The 17,987-nt window shown below is 36.3% G+C and overlaps 1 protein-coding gene across 1 annotated transcript in view; it reads left to right on the top strand.

The window, feature by feature from the left end:
* The window catches only part of LOC144256461 (phosphatidylinositol-3,5-bisphosphate 3-phosphatase MTMR3-like), a 41,638-nt gene that overhangs the window by 12,525 nt on the left and 11,126 nt on the right, over nt 1-17,987 (top strand). The window contains 6 exon segments of the mRNA XM_077801513.1: nt 1,075-1,241; nt 7,859-7,955; nt 10,804-10,917; nt 15,426-15,634; nt 16,317-16,448; nt 17,398-17,503. Coding sequence (XP_077657639.1) covers nt 1,075-1,241; nt 7,859-7,955; nt 10,804-10,917; nt 15,426-15,634; nt 16,317-16,448; nt 17,398-17,503 — 825 coding nt within the window.

Below are 17,987 nucleotides of genomic sequence, written 5' to 3'. Positions count from 1 at the left end.
TTCTGAACATGTTTATTTTATCCCTTTGACCTGTTTTGAGATACCAATAAGCATTGTATGTCAGCATGTCGATGAGTCAGATTGATTGGGATAAGGAAGAGGTATAAATGCTGTCCTTATTAGTTTTCAAGTAAATATTTAAGTTGCATGTTAGCCAGTGAGATTTGATTTACTTATGATGATAGTGACTATCACTCATAGTTTCACAAAGTTTGCTTATTAATTACTCAGTCTTAAACCTCAAATACTTAATTGCTAAAAAGCAGTTTGCATTTATTATTTTAACCTCTTAATTGTACATAATGAAAATTGCAATTGATAAAATAGAATTTGTTTTGTTCTGTGCATGTTCACAGCTGAAAATTTTAATGTAATCTGTCTTATTTGTATCCAAATATGCTGATTTGTCCTCATTGCTAAACAGACAAATTTTGATTACTCCCTAGCTGGCTAAAAGTAGTATTTGTGTTTTTTTTTTTTTAACCTTAGCCTAAAATGTCATAACAAAACTAAAAGGACTCTTCTAACTATATTTCTTGAAAGGGACAACCATAATACTGATTGAAGAAGTAGAATAAAATCTCATTCTGAAAGACAATAACTGCAATTTTATTTTAATTATTATAATTAATCATTATAAGGAGAGGTTTCATTAGATTATCAGATTTTCCAATGTCCAGCTCTCATCTTTTTTTAAATATTTATTTATTTTTTAGGTGTAGATGGACACAACACAATGCCTTTATTTTTATGTGGTGCTAGGATCGAACCTGGGTCCCGCCCGTGCGAGGCGAGCACTCTACCACTGAGCCACAATCCCAGCCCCAAGCTCTCATCTTTTTGATATTTTGCACTGCTGGCTAAAAATTTTTGGAACTGTTTTTTTTTATTATAAACAGTAGTGAATATGTAAATGATTGCCTTTGATGCTTTCTGTTCAGTTAGTACTTCAGTATAAATAGACACTCTCTAAGTGTCTATTTATATAATATAATCTAAGAAAATGGTGCCTTTTCTTAGATTTCATAGTCAGCTGTCATCTGATTATATTCATACTTGTTTGACTTTACAAAGGTGTCAGTTCTCAACCTTTGAACAGTGTCAAGATTGGCTTAAGCGACTGAACAATGCAATCCGACCACCTGCTAAAATAGAAGATCTCTTCTCATTTGCATACCATGCTTGGTGTGTGGAGGTCTATTCCAGTGAAAAAGAGCAACATGGAGACCTGTGCAGATCAGGTAACCCTTTCTAAAATGGGGCTGGAGGTAACCTTAATACAAAATGTGGTGTCTTAGTACTCTTATATTCCAATTAATGTATATTTTATGGATCATAGCAAGTGCCTATTTTCTTCTAATCCTTTTAAGAACATATTGTTGTCAGGGGAAGGGAAGAATAAAAGATTTGGTATTGTGTTCTATACCTAAAAGCAACTATAATAAGGTTCATGGGTATTGTGGAATCCCATTTGAAGGGAGTTGTGAGTTTTGTGTATAAGTTTGGGAAGACTTCACATTAAAATGACTTTTGAGCCTGGTAAGGTAGCACACACCTGTAATGTTAGTGACTCAGGTGACTGAAGCAGGAGGATCATGAGTTCAAAGCCAGCCTCAGCAACTTAGTGAGGCCCTAAGGAACTCAGGGAGATCTTGCCTCTAAACAAAATATAAAAAAGTTTGAAGATGTGGCTCAGTGGTTAAGAACCTCTGGGTTCAATCCCCAGTCCAAAAAAAAAAAAAAAAAAAAAAGGCTTTTGAGTAGGCTTTGAAGGTTGAATAGGTGCTCATTGATTAGAGAATGGGGAACATTAGATGGCAAGTAGCATGAATAGAGGTACACAGGTTTGAGAATAGGGAATACAAAATAGCTTTTTGCTCTCATAGAATTTTCAAGGCATAAATTAGCAGTAGTTACCCCTTTATGCCCAAAGATGAAGAAACAAGAAATCCAGAAAGGCAAATTTGTCTTCCTCACTGACAAATACAGAAACACTGAGCCAGTACTAAAACCCAGATTTCCTGAATCCTCATATAGTCCTTGTCTCTTCCAGTTTCTTTCTCCCTCTGAAGTGGCTTTGACCAAGATCATGTTATTTCTCTGCATGCAGTTTTCTGTAAATGTTATGCTCCCATAAGTGGAACTTTGCTGGTCCAACAACAAATCTTCAGTGTGTCTTGAATTTAAAAGCAGTGGAAAGTTGTAAGCTCTCTTACTTTTGGGATGTTTTTCTTTAAACCTGAAATTTTAATACTAAATCTTCAATTTTCGGTGTCTGCCCTGGTTATTTAAAACATTTGAGGCTAAAGGGGCTATGTTTATATTACTTTGTTTCCTGAACCATCAATGATGGAAGGGAAGCTTTTGGTTCAGATTCTTGTCCTATTTAATCAAAATGCTTATGACAAACATAAGCCTTTTCTTACTTTAAATGATGTTTGATATATACTTTTGCTTGATTCTTATGACTTCATCAATCAGGCAGGATAGGTTGGTATCCTTGTTTTAGGAGCCAAAGAAATGGAGACTCAGAAAAAGGAAAGAAACACAATAAATGGGGAGCTTAAAGGTAAAACCTGTTGCCATGTTCTACTACTAGTCAGTAAGCAAGGTAGGACTTAAAACCAGTCCTCGGTTATTGAAAGCCAAGGTGTGGGGTGCTGTGGCTACCTAGTGTGAAGAACAGAGGTACCTACCCTCATGGAGCCTTGGGGGCAGCCTCAGAAACCAAAGTCTACTTAGCCTGTCTATACTGGTGGAATCCAGTCATTCACAAGAAACAGTCCCCACCTTGAAAGTTTCTCACTTTCCTTTATTGATAGGTGCCCCCTCTTTTTCCTGTTTTTTATTTTTTGAGATGCTGTCATATTTTAAATTTATTTTTGGATTTGTTTATGGCTCTTTTCAAGTTTGGAGGATTTTAATGGTAACGTTTACAAGCAACAAACTGTACAAATCTTATGTGTTATGTTTTCTGAGTTTTTAATAATCGGCTCTTATTTATTAAATTTTTAGTTTCCACCATCTCCTATGATAATGAATTTATTTAAGAGTGCATCATACTTCATAATGTTATATAAGAATTGTGATTTGTTTAGGATCCCGACTCTAAAGAGACATTTCCCAATCTGGGGTTGTCAGCTTTTGTCAATAAGGCTTACTTTCTTCTGTCCTTTCCTTTCACTGAAAAGTCCTAATTTAAAATTTTTTTTTTAGTCATCAATGAACCTTTATTGAGTTTATTTATTTAGATGTGGTTCTGAGAATTGAACCCAGTGCTTCACACATGCTAGGTGAACACTCTACACTGAACCATAACCCCAGCCCCAAGTCCCCATCTTTTTAAGAAGATTTATTTTTTCCCTTGATACTTTCAGTTTCTTTTCTATTTAAGCCAACTCTTAGGGAATTCCTAACATGTGCTAAGTCAGAACCCCACTCTTTTTAATTATGGGTGGCTTTGCCTTAAGAGGGGTCCCCAAGTTCTTCTCTTCCTGATAATGTCTGGTTTCTTGGCCATCAGGACTTAGAGATATCTACAGTGTCCTCTGTCTTTCCACAGGCTTATTATATGTGTAAGTGGTAAAGTTCTGATTTTGGAGTTCAAAAACCTGAATTTAAACCTATACTATTTATTTGAAAATAATATCAGATAAGTCATTCATCCTTTCTGCACTTTGGTCTCCTTTGTTCTTCAAACTGGGATATTCATACTCTTCCTGTCGGTACTGATTCAGCTGGATGTCCTAAAGAGCAAATCTTTTAATGCTACAGAGTTCAGTTTAGTAAATGTTTTGGGTGCCTCCTATGTGCAATGCTTGTGAAGACTCTTTGGAAGTTATGCAACTTACAAGGTAATGCTGTCATAACCAATGTTGGAGATTCTCTGAGTAAAGGTTACACTTTGTTCCTTCCCAAGACACAGGGTCCATGCTGAAATCAACCTGCCCCTGCTCACATGGAATGTTATTGTATTTTAGTGACCTTAAGTGTGTTGTATTATGGCTTTTGTCCTTTTGTGTATTTTCACTATGGACTACAGAAGAAAAATTTGCTTTCAATAAGAAACAGAATACTCGTGGTATTTTTAAAAGCCAGTTCACCTAGTTCTCCTGTCTCCACCCACTATTGTTGAGTGTTGGTTGTGGCTGCAGCATTCATTACTCACTGTTTATGAGCATACCAGACAGCCACATTCTAAGAAGTCATCTGAAAGGTGAGACAATACTTGAGATTTTTTAAAGTGATGCTTTTGTATAATCTGTCCCAATATGTGAGATCACAAGCATAGCCTGAGAGGTAATAGTCTTTCAGCAGTTAATAAAGCCTTTTATCAGTTCTTTGCACCTAGCTTGTTAAGAATAGAATGTATCAGAGAGGAGGAAAATGGCCAAAACACACGATTATCTTGGTACTAATATAAATTTTAGTTAAGCCAACGATACTGTGGCCATAACTCTAGGTCTTAATCAGCTTTGGAAAAAGTCTTAGCATTGCTATTGGAGTTCAGTGGTGAAACCTGTAAAAGGAAAGAAACACAAGAAATGGGGAGCTTAAAGGTAAAACCAGCTGCTCCTCACTGCAGCTGGCTTCTTGGTGATGCCTATGTATTAGAGCATTAGTCTAGAGTCTTGACAGATGATTGGGCAGTTCAACTACTAGTTTAGCATCAGGTGAGAAATGCCCATTAAGTGCATCTTGTTTTTCCATTAACATCATATAAGTCTCAGTCTTATCCAAGCTTGAATACAGCCCAGGAAGTATGTACCTAGAGGACTCTCTGGGATCTTTGTACATATAAAAGGGTGATTCTTCCCTCCATATTTGAAAATTTGGAGACTTAGTTTTTACTCTCTGAGTCTGGTAGGGTTTGCTTCCTCACATGCTGGGTAAGAGCCTATCTCTTTTATCCTAGGCCTTTGACATGTGTGTATTGTGGGTTTTAATACCTAGAATCATCCAATGAGCTAGATTTTGGGGGGAATAATTTTTTTTGAATGTAGATTGATTCTGTGATTATGATAGAGGGAACTTATCTTTTAACATAAGTTTTATCTCCAGTGAAATGAAAAATGTTGGATTGTCTATAATTGTAGTATAAGAAATACTAAGCATTAGCAAGAGACAGATCCCCATTTGGGAGTGAAGGAAGCATACAGGAAGAGTTGAAATGGAAATATAAAGCCAAACAAAAACCTTATGGTCACAGTATTTAAAATAAGTTCTGATATTACAATGTATACAATGTTGAATAAATTAAGACATGGGAATGCTGAGGTAGAAATTCTTATGAGGAATATAATATGTTTTATTCACTTTTCTGGCTAAATAAACATAGTGAATATTTAACACAAATTTCAAAAGCTGAATTACTCTTGTCTATAAGATCTGCTGTTAATTTCTTTTTTTTAATTTTTATGTGGTGCTGAGGATTGAACCCAGTGCCTCACATGTGTGAGGCAAGTGCTCTGCTACTAGCCACAACCCCAGCCCCATTTTTTTTTAAAAAGCATTCACTAATAGGTCATGAAATCAAATTGTAAAGAAATGAATTAAAATGAGAAATGTCAAAATGCATCACACACATGGTAGGGGTATTGTTTGTGAAAATCTTTAAAAAATATAAATGTAAAAATATTTTAAACTGTGTTGTGATGTAAACATCAATGTAATTCATATTGTGGGTCATGATAGTCAGTTTCAAAGTTTGTGAAGATCACTGATTTATAGGATAACATAAAATAACAAATTTTCTATGGTCATTAATCAGTATTTATTTTTCTGTGTGAAGATCAGAATTTTGTGTTCTGGATGGTGATTCTAAGCCCTTCTTTAACTACTGGTTCTATGTGGCAAATTGTTGCTAGTAGTTATAGTAGGTTATTGCCAGTGATTGTTTTTAAATCACAAGATCTTTATGTTGGCTAAGATGGAGAGATTAATGTAATACATCCTTAATAAAGGTATTTTTGCCTTTGCAATATTTTGGACCTGTTACCAGGAAGAAAGAGGAATATCTTTTCTTTCATTACTGAATTTGGAAGTTGCCAGTTTTACAGCCTTTAGATTTTGATTTTTGAATGAAAGATTTCCTGTTTTGTTCTTCCTGGTCAATATTCCTTGCAATTTGTTGATAGATGGCACCCCATTTGGATAGCTTCTTTTTCCTATTTGGAAGCCTACTACATTGCTTCTAAAACTTTTCCAAATGGAGCAGATTCAGCTATTATTTCTCTCTGCATCTCTGAACATCATCTTTTTATACTTCTCCTCAGGAAACACATAATACCTAGTCTAAGCTCAAGAAAAGCAGTTTAAATGGGAAGTAGTTTTATAGAATTGTCCTTCATTCAAGTAATTGCTGTTTCCTATTCTGTAATTCCTCTCCCAGGGAGAGGAAAGCTTTATGCTTTGATCATCAAAGCAGTCTGCTTTGTGCTTTTATTTGTCATTGTGATTTCTTTCAGCCCTCACCAGCATTTATTTTACAACCTGTAACACCAGGTTGTGTATGTTAGGGGTCTGCTAATGTTTTTGTTTTTGCTTTAATAATTTTATTTCTCTAGTAAATGTGTTTTTAGGGAGGAAGATTTTTCAGACTTACTGACTTTTATGTTAAGTTCATTTTTACCTTTATTGCTATCATATGAGGAAAAAAGCCAAATTCATCAGGGCAAAGTAGCCAGATTTTACCTATTTTGGGGTTCTAGGAATTGAAACCAGAGGCATTTTACCATTGAGCTATACCCCCGGCCTTTTTTGTTTTTCATTTTGAGACAGGGTCTCCTTAAGTTGCTTACAGCCTTGCTAAGTTGCTGAGGCTGGTCTTGAACTTGGGATCCTCCTGTCTTAGCCTCCTAAGTTTCTGTAATAAGAGATGTGTGCCACTGAGCCCAGCAATCACTTTAGTTTAGTATTGTGTTTCTTGGTGCATTTGGGTAATGGCAATTGGGATTCCATGACTACTACTGTAGTTCTGTAATCTCAAAGTCTCTAAAAACCAAAAGGCTTCTCTTACTGTTCGATGACTTGACCTGACCTGATCTGAGCTGACAGGAAACTACTTGTAGCTTTATTAATCCCATGTGGTATGAATTACCCATGTAGTTCACTGAGGGGGAAAAAATTCAGCAGGGCATGGTGGTGCATGGCTATAATCCCAGCATCTCTGGAGGCTGAGGCAGGAGGATTGCAAGTTCAAAGCCAGCCTCAGCAAAAGCAAGGCCCTAAGCAACTCAGTGAGACCCTTTCTCTAAATAAAACACAAAATAGGGCTGGGGATGTGGCTTAATGGTTGAGTGCCCCTGAGTTCAATCCCTGGTATACAAAAAGAAAAAAATATCAATGCTTTATTAGCTCCTGTTGAGATCATGAACCTAATAGTATAATATATGCACCATCTTAAAATTCAGAAAATTCTTAAGTTCTGAAATGAGACACAGAAGGTTTCAAACGAAGTATTGTAGATCATTATTATTCCTGGTGATCTTGTTAATTAATTTTATTTATTATGTCACTCTGAGTGTCGAAGTATGAAAGTGATCAGTATGGTCAAAAGAAGGAACATGTGCTTTGGGGCCAGAGAGATAAGCCATAATTAATCTGCCAGTCTGTTTGTTCTTTGTAAAATGAGCTATGTACTGTTGCCCTCATAGTTGATATTAGAGATTACATAAGTCAATTCTTGCTCAAAATTAAATTTCTTTCCTTTTCTTTATAAAAATCATAACTTGGACTTATTTATACAATTCCTGTCTTTTAACATATTTTTAACTGTAATGGAACAAGGTAACCATGATTTTATTCTGTTTTGCAAAATGATATTCACTTTTTCCTTTCTGCTGTCTGTGGTCCCTAGGGGATCATGTAACGTCAAGGTTTAAGAATGAAGTGGAGCGAATGGGTTTTGATATGAACAATGACTGGAGGTTTTCTAACATCAATGAGAAATATAAGTGAGTTATATGGGTCCCTGTAAACTGTGTTTGACAACCAACACCTTTTTCAGAAACCCCAATTCTCATGTGGAAGAACACTTGAACCCAGAATTTTCTTTGAAATGGTTTTATTTATTAAGTTTAACTATACGATCATCAAAGTACTTCTTGAGCCTTTCATTCTCTTGCTTCCACTGGAGTGGAAAGTGATCCAGGAATCTTCCTTTCTATCCCTCCAGGCCTCTGTTCTTTTTGCACATGTATGTCTAGATCATATTGTGTGTACCTGTAGGTAAGCATTATTCTCATCCTCACTTGGCATCACATGAGAATTAGGATCAATGAAAAGCAGTGACAAAACCTTCAGAAACTAGTTTTTGTGACTGTAATTTCATTCTAAATCTTATGAAATGGACATAAGTAATATTCTGGTCTTTTAGTATATTGATATAAAAGTAACTTCAAATCATAATCATTTCCCCATTAAATATTCATGTAATAATTATTAAATGTTTAGCTATTACTTGTTTTCTTGAAACATATAAGTGCTTTGGTGGGGAGAAGACAATTAACTACTGTGATTTTAGTTATCTGAGTTTCTGTAAAACAAAATTGTCCAGAAAATTTAAATTAATATATCCTTTTCTTAAGTTTCCTTGCAGCACTAATCATCCTTTGGTTCTTTGAGCTGCCTCACTTTATGATAGCTATTTTCCTGGTCTATTTGTGTCTGACCATCACAGAATTTCATTGAAAAAACTATAGCTTGTTACTGTATACAGCTTTTTTTTTTTAAAAAAAATATTTTTTAGTACTAGATGGACACAATACCTGTATTTATTTCTCTTTATGTTGTATTGAGGATTGAACCCAGGGCCTTACACATGCACTCTACCACTGAGCCACAACCCCACCCCTGTATACAGCTGTTAACATGGACCTCACCCATGGAGTTAAAAGCCTGGGTGTTGTGAAGAATCACAGTCTGCAGATCTGTCTGTCATATCTTTACTTATTCTCAGTGACAAGTCACAGCAGAGAAGGAGAGTGAAGACTGGAGAAGGGAGAGCCTTAGAACCCGAGATTACTATAGGCTTTGCTGATTATAACCCCCCTTTTCTAAAATGGAATTGCTTACTCAGAGTGAGCAGCTAGTACTTGCTTAAGGGCTGACTTCTGGATAATGTAGTACCTAAAGGACATGAACATAATTTTCAGAAAAATTGGTGAGTCAGAAACCTGAATTAAGCTAGGCACAGAGGCATATGCCTACAATCCCAGTGGCTTGTGAGCCTGAGGCAGAAGGATTGCCGAGTTCAAGGCCAGCCTCAGCAAAAGTGAGGTGCTAAGCAACCCTGTCTCTCAATAAAAGAAAAAAGGGCTGGGGATGGGACTCAGTGGTTGAGTGCCCCTGAGTTCAATCCTGGGTACTGCACAAGAATGCATGTGAGCATTTTAAAGCTTGTATATTGGTCATTAGGAAAATAATAGGTTCATTATACATTGTGCAGGTCTCTCTCTCTCTCTCTCTCTCTCTCTCTCTCTCTCTCTCTCTCTCTCGCACACACACACACACACACACAAAATTAATTATTTAAAAACAAAATCCCTAATATGGATTTTAAAAATTAACTTCTTATCTTTGAGTCTACTAGTTCCACTCTAAAATCAGTCTTTGGGTCATTGCAAAGTTATATAAAAGGAAGAGTGAGAGCCAAATATCTTGAGTTTAAAACAGAATGAAAGGAATGAAACTAATGGTTAGAATATTAATCATGATCATTGTGTCCCAGGCTAAATTTATGGGGTAGGTGTTAGAAAGTTTGTATAACTGCTCTTGATCATAGCTGTTTTCTTAGTTTAGTGGCTTTTTAATTCATGATATTTTTGTCTTCTGGAAATTAAGAAAATGATTATCATAAGGAGAAGGGTGCAAAGTGATCAAAATCCCCAATTCCCAATCCAGTGCATTGTTCTATTTCTTCCTCTAATGCATAGAATAGTCTAGAGTAGAGGGTGGTGGTGGTGGAGGTGGTAGAGTTTGTGTGTGTTAAGATGTGGATTAAAGTCTGTGGCAAGCTTCGCTTTGCTGTTAAAAAGGAAGATTGGGTTACCCACAGAGAGAGATTGTCCTGTAAATACAAACTTATCAGAAAAAAACAGCTTCCTTTGACACCAGCTTGACTGGCATGCAGCTAACGTCTTCTCTTTAAAAAAAAAAAAAGATTTTTTTTCTTCTTGAATATAATTTGTTCTGAAGTGTGTTTTATAGACATTATGATTATTAGCTCATTCACATTACTAACTTGGCTCTCAAGGAGACTGTGAGTGTGCACCTACACTGGAATGTGGTATTGTTTCTTTATACTCAAGGCTGCTCCTGTTACCTGTAATTAGGACAATCTGTTTGGTTCAAATCAAAGAATGAATTACTCATAAAAGGTCTTTGGAAACTTGAAATTGTGAACCTTTATCCTTTTTCACATTTCCTTTAACAAAAGTCTGAATGACTAAAAGTCTGTTAGAGGTGAACCCCCTGCCCCAATAATTGGGTCTTGTGTAGATAGAAATTACCTATGTATTTGTTACAACAGAGAATTATGATAAATAAGGAGAGTGTCCCTAAACTCCCCTACATCTTGCTGTCTTGGATAGATTGCCAGATTCTCAAAGGTAACATCAAAAGCAACAATCCAAGAGATATATAAGCAAACATTTATCGTGCTTCATTCTATTGAGACCAAAACTCAACTCATGCCTCCTTGCCTTTTAAGTGGTTTTGTAATAGCATGATCAGAATCTCTGTGCTGGCTCACCTAGTGTCTTTCCCTCCCTTCCCCATCCCCCTTTTCATCTTTCTTATTAGGTTATGTGATAGTTATCTACAAGAGCTCCTAGTGGCTGCCTGGATCACTGATAAAGAGCTTGAAAGTGTAGCAAGCTTCAGGTTCTGGAAATGTATCCCTGCCGTTGTCTACAGGTAAGTGTAAGCTGGATTAGCCCCAGCTTTGGTTGGTGCTACTGCTTGTTCGTTACTTGTGGTGTGCTCTCTCTGCTGTTGCTAATCTAGGGAGGGAACAGTTCAGAGAACTTTCCAGGCAAGTCTGTGCTTCCTTATTGCTAAAGCTGCTTTTTTAGTAACACACTGATAATGCATCCTGTGCATTAGCTGGTGATTCAGTTGACACTGATGAGAAAATTTTAATAGAAAAGCAGATGGACTTGTTATTTCAAGATCCTTCCTAGTTCGTTCTGTGAGAAGATCATGTGCTGGTACTGCATTTATCTTTAGATATTATCAGGGCTTTTAGATTGAGAGAGGTGAGTCCTAGAAATTGAGTCTTGAGAATAGTGTTGAATCATCTGTGATTATCTTTGTGATTGACACTTTAGCATGAGGAAGAATTTTGTTTTGAGAGAGAGCATTTAGAGAAAAAGGGTGGGGCTGAACTTGGTTGAAGATTTCAAATATCCAAGCTGTGAGAACCAAGGAATGCACCTTCTAGAAGGAGATGGTAGAATGGTGATGGATTACAAGTTTTGGAGACACAGACTGGAGGTCAAGCCTATTTTGACATTCTTTGCTGTGCCCTTGAGTAAGTCTCCGAGCTGATCCCAGTCTTTTCCTAATGAGAAGAAGGGGAATGATAGATAGATCTTACTTTGCAGATGTACTGTGACATCTGAATGAGTACCTATAAACACTGGGCTTCTTCTTTAAGAAATGTTTGGAGCAGATTGTAGATTGTATACTTGAACCCTGCTTTTATAATTCAGTGACTATTTCAGTTTTTACACTATCATGTTAAAATTTCTAGGAAGTAATGATTACATCCTATAGCATTCTCCATTTCATTTTTCCAGTTTACAGACTAATTGGTCCAAGTCAATGGATTAGTTAGAAACTCTCTGATGCCAGGAGGCATTCCACTGAAATATCGAGGTTGTAGGAAGGGATTTCTCTCCTTGTGGAGATCTTATGGAGATAACCAGATTTTCATTTAGTTCATTGAAGGCAAATTCTGATGCTCACCCTGAGTACAGATGGAAAGATTTTTGCTATGGCTCAGTAGAACCCATTAAGTTTTCAATCTCAGTTTTCATCACTCTTATTTTCAGACAGTCCTAAAACAGTAGGTCACCAAATTTACCTATCACTCAAGTGGTAAGGATGATACAAGAATTGGAGAGCAGTTAAAACTGAAGGGATTTATTACTCTTAATTAATGATCATTCCCATTAGAATGGGGAAAGAAGCCAGTCATTGCTCTGGCCAGCAACTGGTTTAGATCAGGCATTTGCTGGCTTTGAACACAAGGGGGAAGTACTCTCATTTTCTAAGTTAAAGGCTGTGATTGAATCTCCCTTTTGGCAGAGAAGCCTAAGAATACTAGTTGAAGAAAAACTAGAGTGTAATAAAAATAAGAAGCCTTTTTTCTTTTCTAAAATTTGTTCTAGAGGGCATGAACTCTAGGGCTTTTTTTCCCTTTGTAGAGACCATAAAGTATATATATACAAGTGAAAACTCTTAATTATAGTTTTTCAGAGAAAGTCTCTCAAAAGATTACAAATGAAAGTTCATGGTATAGCTTTTGTAAAGCCAGATAGGTTTTCTGGAACTGGTTGTTCTGTCTCAGAACATATATCTTTTAAGAAAATATATATTTTAGTTGTAGTTGGACACAATACCTTTATTTTATTTATTTATTTTTATGTGGTGCTGAGAATGGAACCTAGCAGCTTGCTCATGGTAAGCAAGTGCTCTACTGCTGAGCCACAACTCCAGCCCCAGAACATATATCTTTTTTTTTTTTTTAATGAAATGACATTGTTTATTTGGCAATAGATTTTGATATTTCTTTTCTGTTAACTTGTTATGGTTAATTTAAATTTAACTTATGTTGAATATTATATAAAATACAAAATTTAGATTAAAACTACTGTTTTGGAATCTTGCTTAAAAATAAAATTGTAATTCCTCCTTTATATTTAGTGTTGAAACAGTAAAATTAGATGAAGGTTAATTTTAAAGCATCATAAACCTTCTAATTCTTACTATTTACTTAAGAAAGTATACTAAACATAATCCAGACAATTTATATGAAAGAAATTTTAAAAGTTATTTATAACCACATCAGCTATTATAATACAGGAATATTTATACCCACTCTATATTAAAAATGGTCTTTACTTGTAATCATTGATATATAATTTTATATGTGGTTCTTCCATTTAATATTATTCATGTTTCTAGGTGTTTTCACAATCATCTATTTTTAATACACCAGTTAATCAAGTGGATTAGCTGTTTTTTTTTATTTTAGAAAGGCAAACTTATAATTCCTGATACACATTTCATTAGTTTTTGTTTAATGTCTAGAAATCCTTATGTCTTCAGAAATTATTACGTATTCTTTGAAACACACTAACTATATAGTGATTTATTATATATCTACATATGTATCTCAACTAATATTCTTATTTGATGTAAATGACTCAAACTAGAGAACATATATCTTTTATCTGAGTACCAAACTGGGTTGCTAGGTTAGTTGGCAGCTTTTTTTTTTTTTAAGGGGTACATGAAGTATGTTTGGGACATTCTATCACTCTCTGTTCTACCAGCCTAGGTGGCAGAGTGCTTCTGAATATGACAGACACCAAATTCAGTAAATATGTTATATGTGTGTGTGTGTGTGTGTGTGTATGTATGTGTGTTATATTTTGTATTTTGCGGTAATGATTCCTGAGGTTGCCAGTAGCCAGTTACTTGATAGCACCATGCTGAACCAATGCCTGATTGGGGCTTTCTCCTGCTGTGATGAGAGAACACTTAATTGGATTTATAACTGAAGACAGAGATTGCTCTAACATAGCAAGATGGTGAAAAGAGCACCGTTTGTAGTGCGATTCACAGCTCCCCACTTTGTGCATGTGGTGATTATTAGTAACTCCTAATCATGTAGAGGGCTTGCCTAACCTATAAATTGGGGATACTTCAAAACAGTTGTTTCTGTGTAAAATTGAAGCTTTCAGTGTTTTAGTGAGGCTCATCCATTGGCTATCTCAACTTCTATAATTTTCCTCATTCTCTTTATTAAAGTGATAGAAATACTGCCAACTGATTACTTTTATAACAATAACAAATAGCTTAATTGAGCTATGCCATGTAAAATTCACACTTTTAAAATGTGCAGTTTAATGACTTTTAGTATACTGTATTCAGAGTTGTTCAACTGTCACTACAATCAATTTTAGTACATTTTCATCACTTGGAAGGGACATTCTGTACCATTAGCAGTCATTCCTTGTTCCCTCCTCAGTGCCCTTACCCCTGGGTAACCAGCAATCTATTTTATCTACCTAGTCTGGATACTTTAATATAAATGGAATCATAAAATATGTGGCCTTTTGTGTCTAGTTTATTTCATTTAGCATAACATATTCAGGGTTCATCAGTGTTGTAGCATGTATCAGAACTTTATTCCTTTTTAGTGCTAAATAATTTTTCTAACCTTTTAATTGCTATAATTGCCTAATTAGAAAACACTTTGGGTTTTAATAGCATCTTAAAGTAGACTGTGAGTATGATTTCTGCTTTGGGAAAAAAGATCTGTCAGAGTATGATTTATTGAGGTTGCTGTTCTTTTACTAAGAGCCTGAGGAAGGATAGTGGGCTTATTGAGCCATCTGCCTAAATAAGAGCAATTTTTGACTCATGAAATCTCAGATTTTGTCTAGGCAAGTGTTTTCAGTTCCAAAGGTAGGCTCTGTTTGGGGTGTGTCGGGGAGAGTGGGGGGAAGAAGGCTCAGCAACTTTAATGAGGCCCTAAGCAGCTTAGCAAGACCCTACATAAAATGTTTTAAAAGCGTGCTGTTAGGGGGCAGCTGGGGATGTGGCTCAGTGGTTAAGCATGCCTGGGTTCAATCTTTTGGTTTAAAAAAAAAAAAAAGAAGCCCAAGCCGGCCATAAGTGCACAGTTGCTGCAGTAGACCCTCGGGAGTCAGTGAAGCAACACATTTTCCCCTCCAGTTCAGCATATATTATTCTAGGGTATTTAGGTACCATATCAGAAAGGAGGAGTTAGTTATTGACTAGAAAATTAATGTAGTATTTGTAGATCATTTTTACCTTATTTCCTAGAAATACAATATTCAAATATTGAAATTATGAGTATTCATTTATTTTCTCTAAATGAATATTTCTCTATTCATTTTGTAAGTAACTTTACAGAGATCTCTGTGATGGTATGGTACTTGAGAAAGATACATACAGGTTTTGTTGTTATTGTTGGTGTATACATTTCTTGCCCTCTTTAATATTGAGACAACTTGAAGCCAGTTCAGGACTTACCTAGAGTAGGTTGTTCATTAATGTGCTTAAACTTCTCTACCTTACTCTCTATATGAGTGCAGAGCATTTGAATGGGCCTCCCTAAATATGTACCCTTAGGATGATACAGTTGTTTTCTCTTGTTCCTGGCACAGGCACCAGAGCAATGGAGCTGTCATTGCCCACTGTGGACAGCCAGAGGTCAGCTGGTGGGGTTGGCGAAATGCAGATGATGAGCACTTCGTGCAGTCAGTAGCCAAAGCTTGTGCTTCTGATTTCCAATCCAGTGGTGGCAGCAAGCCTTCAACTAGGAATAGTTCCCAAGAGTTTCCTAATGGGGGAGACCTTTCCGATGTGGTGTTTGGTAAGGTGCTACCTGCACCCATAGCAGCAGTTTTATAGTATATGAGAAACTTTTCTTGAAGTGGCCTTTTCTTTTTTCTTTTTCTTTCTTTCTTTTTTTTTTAGTTGTAGATGGACACAATATTTGTATTTTATTTATTTTTATGTGGTGCTGAGGCTCAAACACAGTGCCTCATATGTACAAGGCAAGTGCTCTGCCACTGTGCTACAATGCCAGCCCGAAGTGGCCTTTTCTTTAGAAGAGCTTTCTGGAAGAGAATTTGATGGGATTATTTGAGGAGTCTTGAGTCTTGGCCAAGAACCAGAAGACTCTTTGTTTCAAGCCTGACTGTCATGACAAGAATGGAGTATGAGTGTGATGGGGACTTGTAGTGTATCTATACTCCTGTAGGGAGGTACCAAGTTTTGGACTATAGGTGTAGAAATGAGATATAGGAGGTTGGGCTATGTGGATCTCCATGTTTACCTCAGAAGTTGGTTTTGGAAAATGAATTGTTAACTTTTAATAAGAAGGGAAAATAGAAAATAAACTAAGAAGAGTAGTTCATCTATCGAGGTCTGGTTAGGAGGTTTCATTTGAGTTTTTTGGTACTACAACATGTGTCTCTGGTTCTAGTTTTTACAGTTCTCAGAGACACAGGTTTATTTAGTTTTTACCCGTCCCCCCTTCCTGATGTCCGTAGATTCTTCTCTATCAAATGCTTCAGGAGCAGAGAGTTTAGCCATCCAACTGCAGAAGCTTTTGATCTTGGATGCTCGCTCCTATGCAGCAGCTGTGGCAAACCGAGCCAAAGGAGGAGGCTGCAAATGCCCAAGTAAGGTGGATAGTGCATGGTCCTCAAATACTATCTCCTTATGAGTCCAGCCCATGCCCAACCTGGACTTAGTACTCAATTTGAAATAAGTGACAAGCAATATTTCTCCCCTTCTTTCTTGAGAGAGCCAGAGTTTCTCTTTGTATTCTTAAAATTGTGTGTTCTTTTCCAAGCAGATATGGAGGAGGAGGTGCAGTGAAGCCAAATAATCTACCTTTCCTGCCAACCTTTAGGTGATAAAGAAAGCAAATCTTCCATAAGACTTGTTTACATTTGGATGCTGCTTTAGTGGCTCTATTTCTCAGTCTTCTTAAAGCTTTTTGTTGCCTTTGACAGTGGGTATGCTCCTTACTGGCCTCCTGGCAAACTCCATGTGGGGATTTTTTCCTTAGAAAACCTGGGGTGAAAATTGTCCTGACTTGTAACACCTTTGCTGTTTGAATGGTGGCTTTCTCTGAGGAGGGACTCCTTGGTACCACTTGTGGCTGATGGTGCAGGAAGAGGTACCAAGCTCCTTATTTAGATGTGACCTGAGCTGGAAATTGGAAGCAGTTGTACCAAGGTAAAATTTAAATGCATGAAAGCACTGTTCTGCCAGATTCTTTTCAGAGAGATTCCAGAGCCACAAATAGATGAGGCCCAGGAAGTAAAGATGAGATGGAAGTTTATAGGTCTTTCTTTTAAAACATAATAGCTTTTATTTTGTTAGTACCTTCTTTACAGCTCTAACCTTTCTTTTCCACCTCTTTTACAAAGACAGCTAAAATGCAAGTGCTGTTTGCGTCTTTGAATAAAGCACTGGATTAATTGTCAAGCATCACAACATTGCAGTTTCATTAATTAGCAGCTGCAATGGATTTGTTTTATAGCCAATTTGCATATTTTAAATTTGGTCATGCAGGCTTTAAATTCAACATATTTGTGTTCTGTTTATTGTTATTCTTTCCAGATTATTACCTGAACTGTGAAGTTGTGTTTATGGGGATGGCAAACATTCATTCTATCCGGAGGAGTTTTCAGTCTTTGAGGTTGCTGTGCACACAGACGCCAGATCCTGGAAAGTAAGACTTTAGTTTTACATTGCTCTTTTTTTGTTGTTAATTAAATTTGGAGGTATCCTCTCCTGATTCATGGTATACTTAAGTTACATTTTTAGCCTTTTTACATATTCTTTCTGCATCAGGAACAAGGCAGCATAGAGCAGAGATGGAAGAAAAACCAGCCCTTTGAAACATTTTTAAATGTGCAGCACAGGAAAAAAAATCTCAGTCCTTTTTAGAATGGAAGCATCGCCTTGTTTGTGCTGGGACTCCCACCCTTTCTCTTTCATGTTGTTTTTGTCCTAAAGCATTTTTATTCTTTGTTTTCTGAAATCCTATTGTGACACTTATTTGCTATGAACTGGGTTGTTTTACAACAAAAAGTCAGTTTACTGTTCATGTTCTAAAATGGGTTAAACTTGTCATTAGGTCAGTTTCTTTTATTCTTGCTTCTGATTTCTAAACTACTCTTTTATTTACTGAGAACATTATCATGATT

The sequence above is a fragment of the Urocitellus parryii genome, chromosome 8 (genome assembly GCF_045843805.1).
Source record: "Urocitellus parryii isolate mUroPar1 chromosome 8, mUroPar1.hap1, whole genome shotgun sequence".
Classification (NCBI taxonomy): Eukaryota; Metazoa; Chordata; class Mammalia; order Rodentia; family Sciuridae; genus Urocitellus; species Urocitellus parryii.
This window is presented reverse-complemented; position numbering and strand designations above follow the sequence as displayed.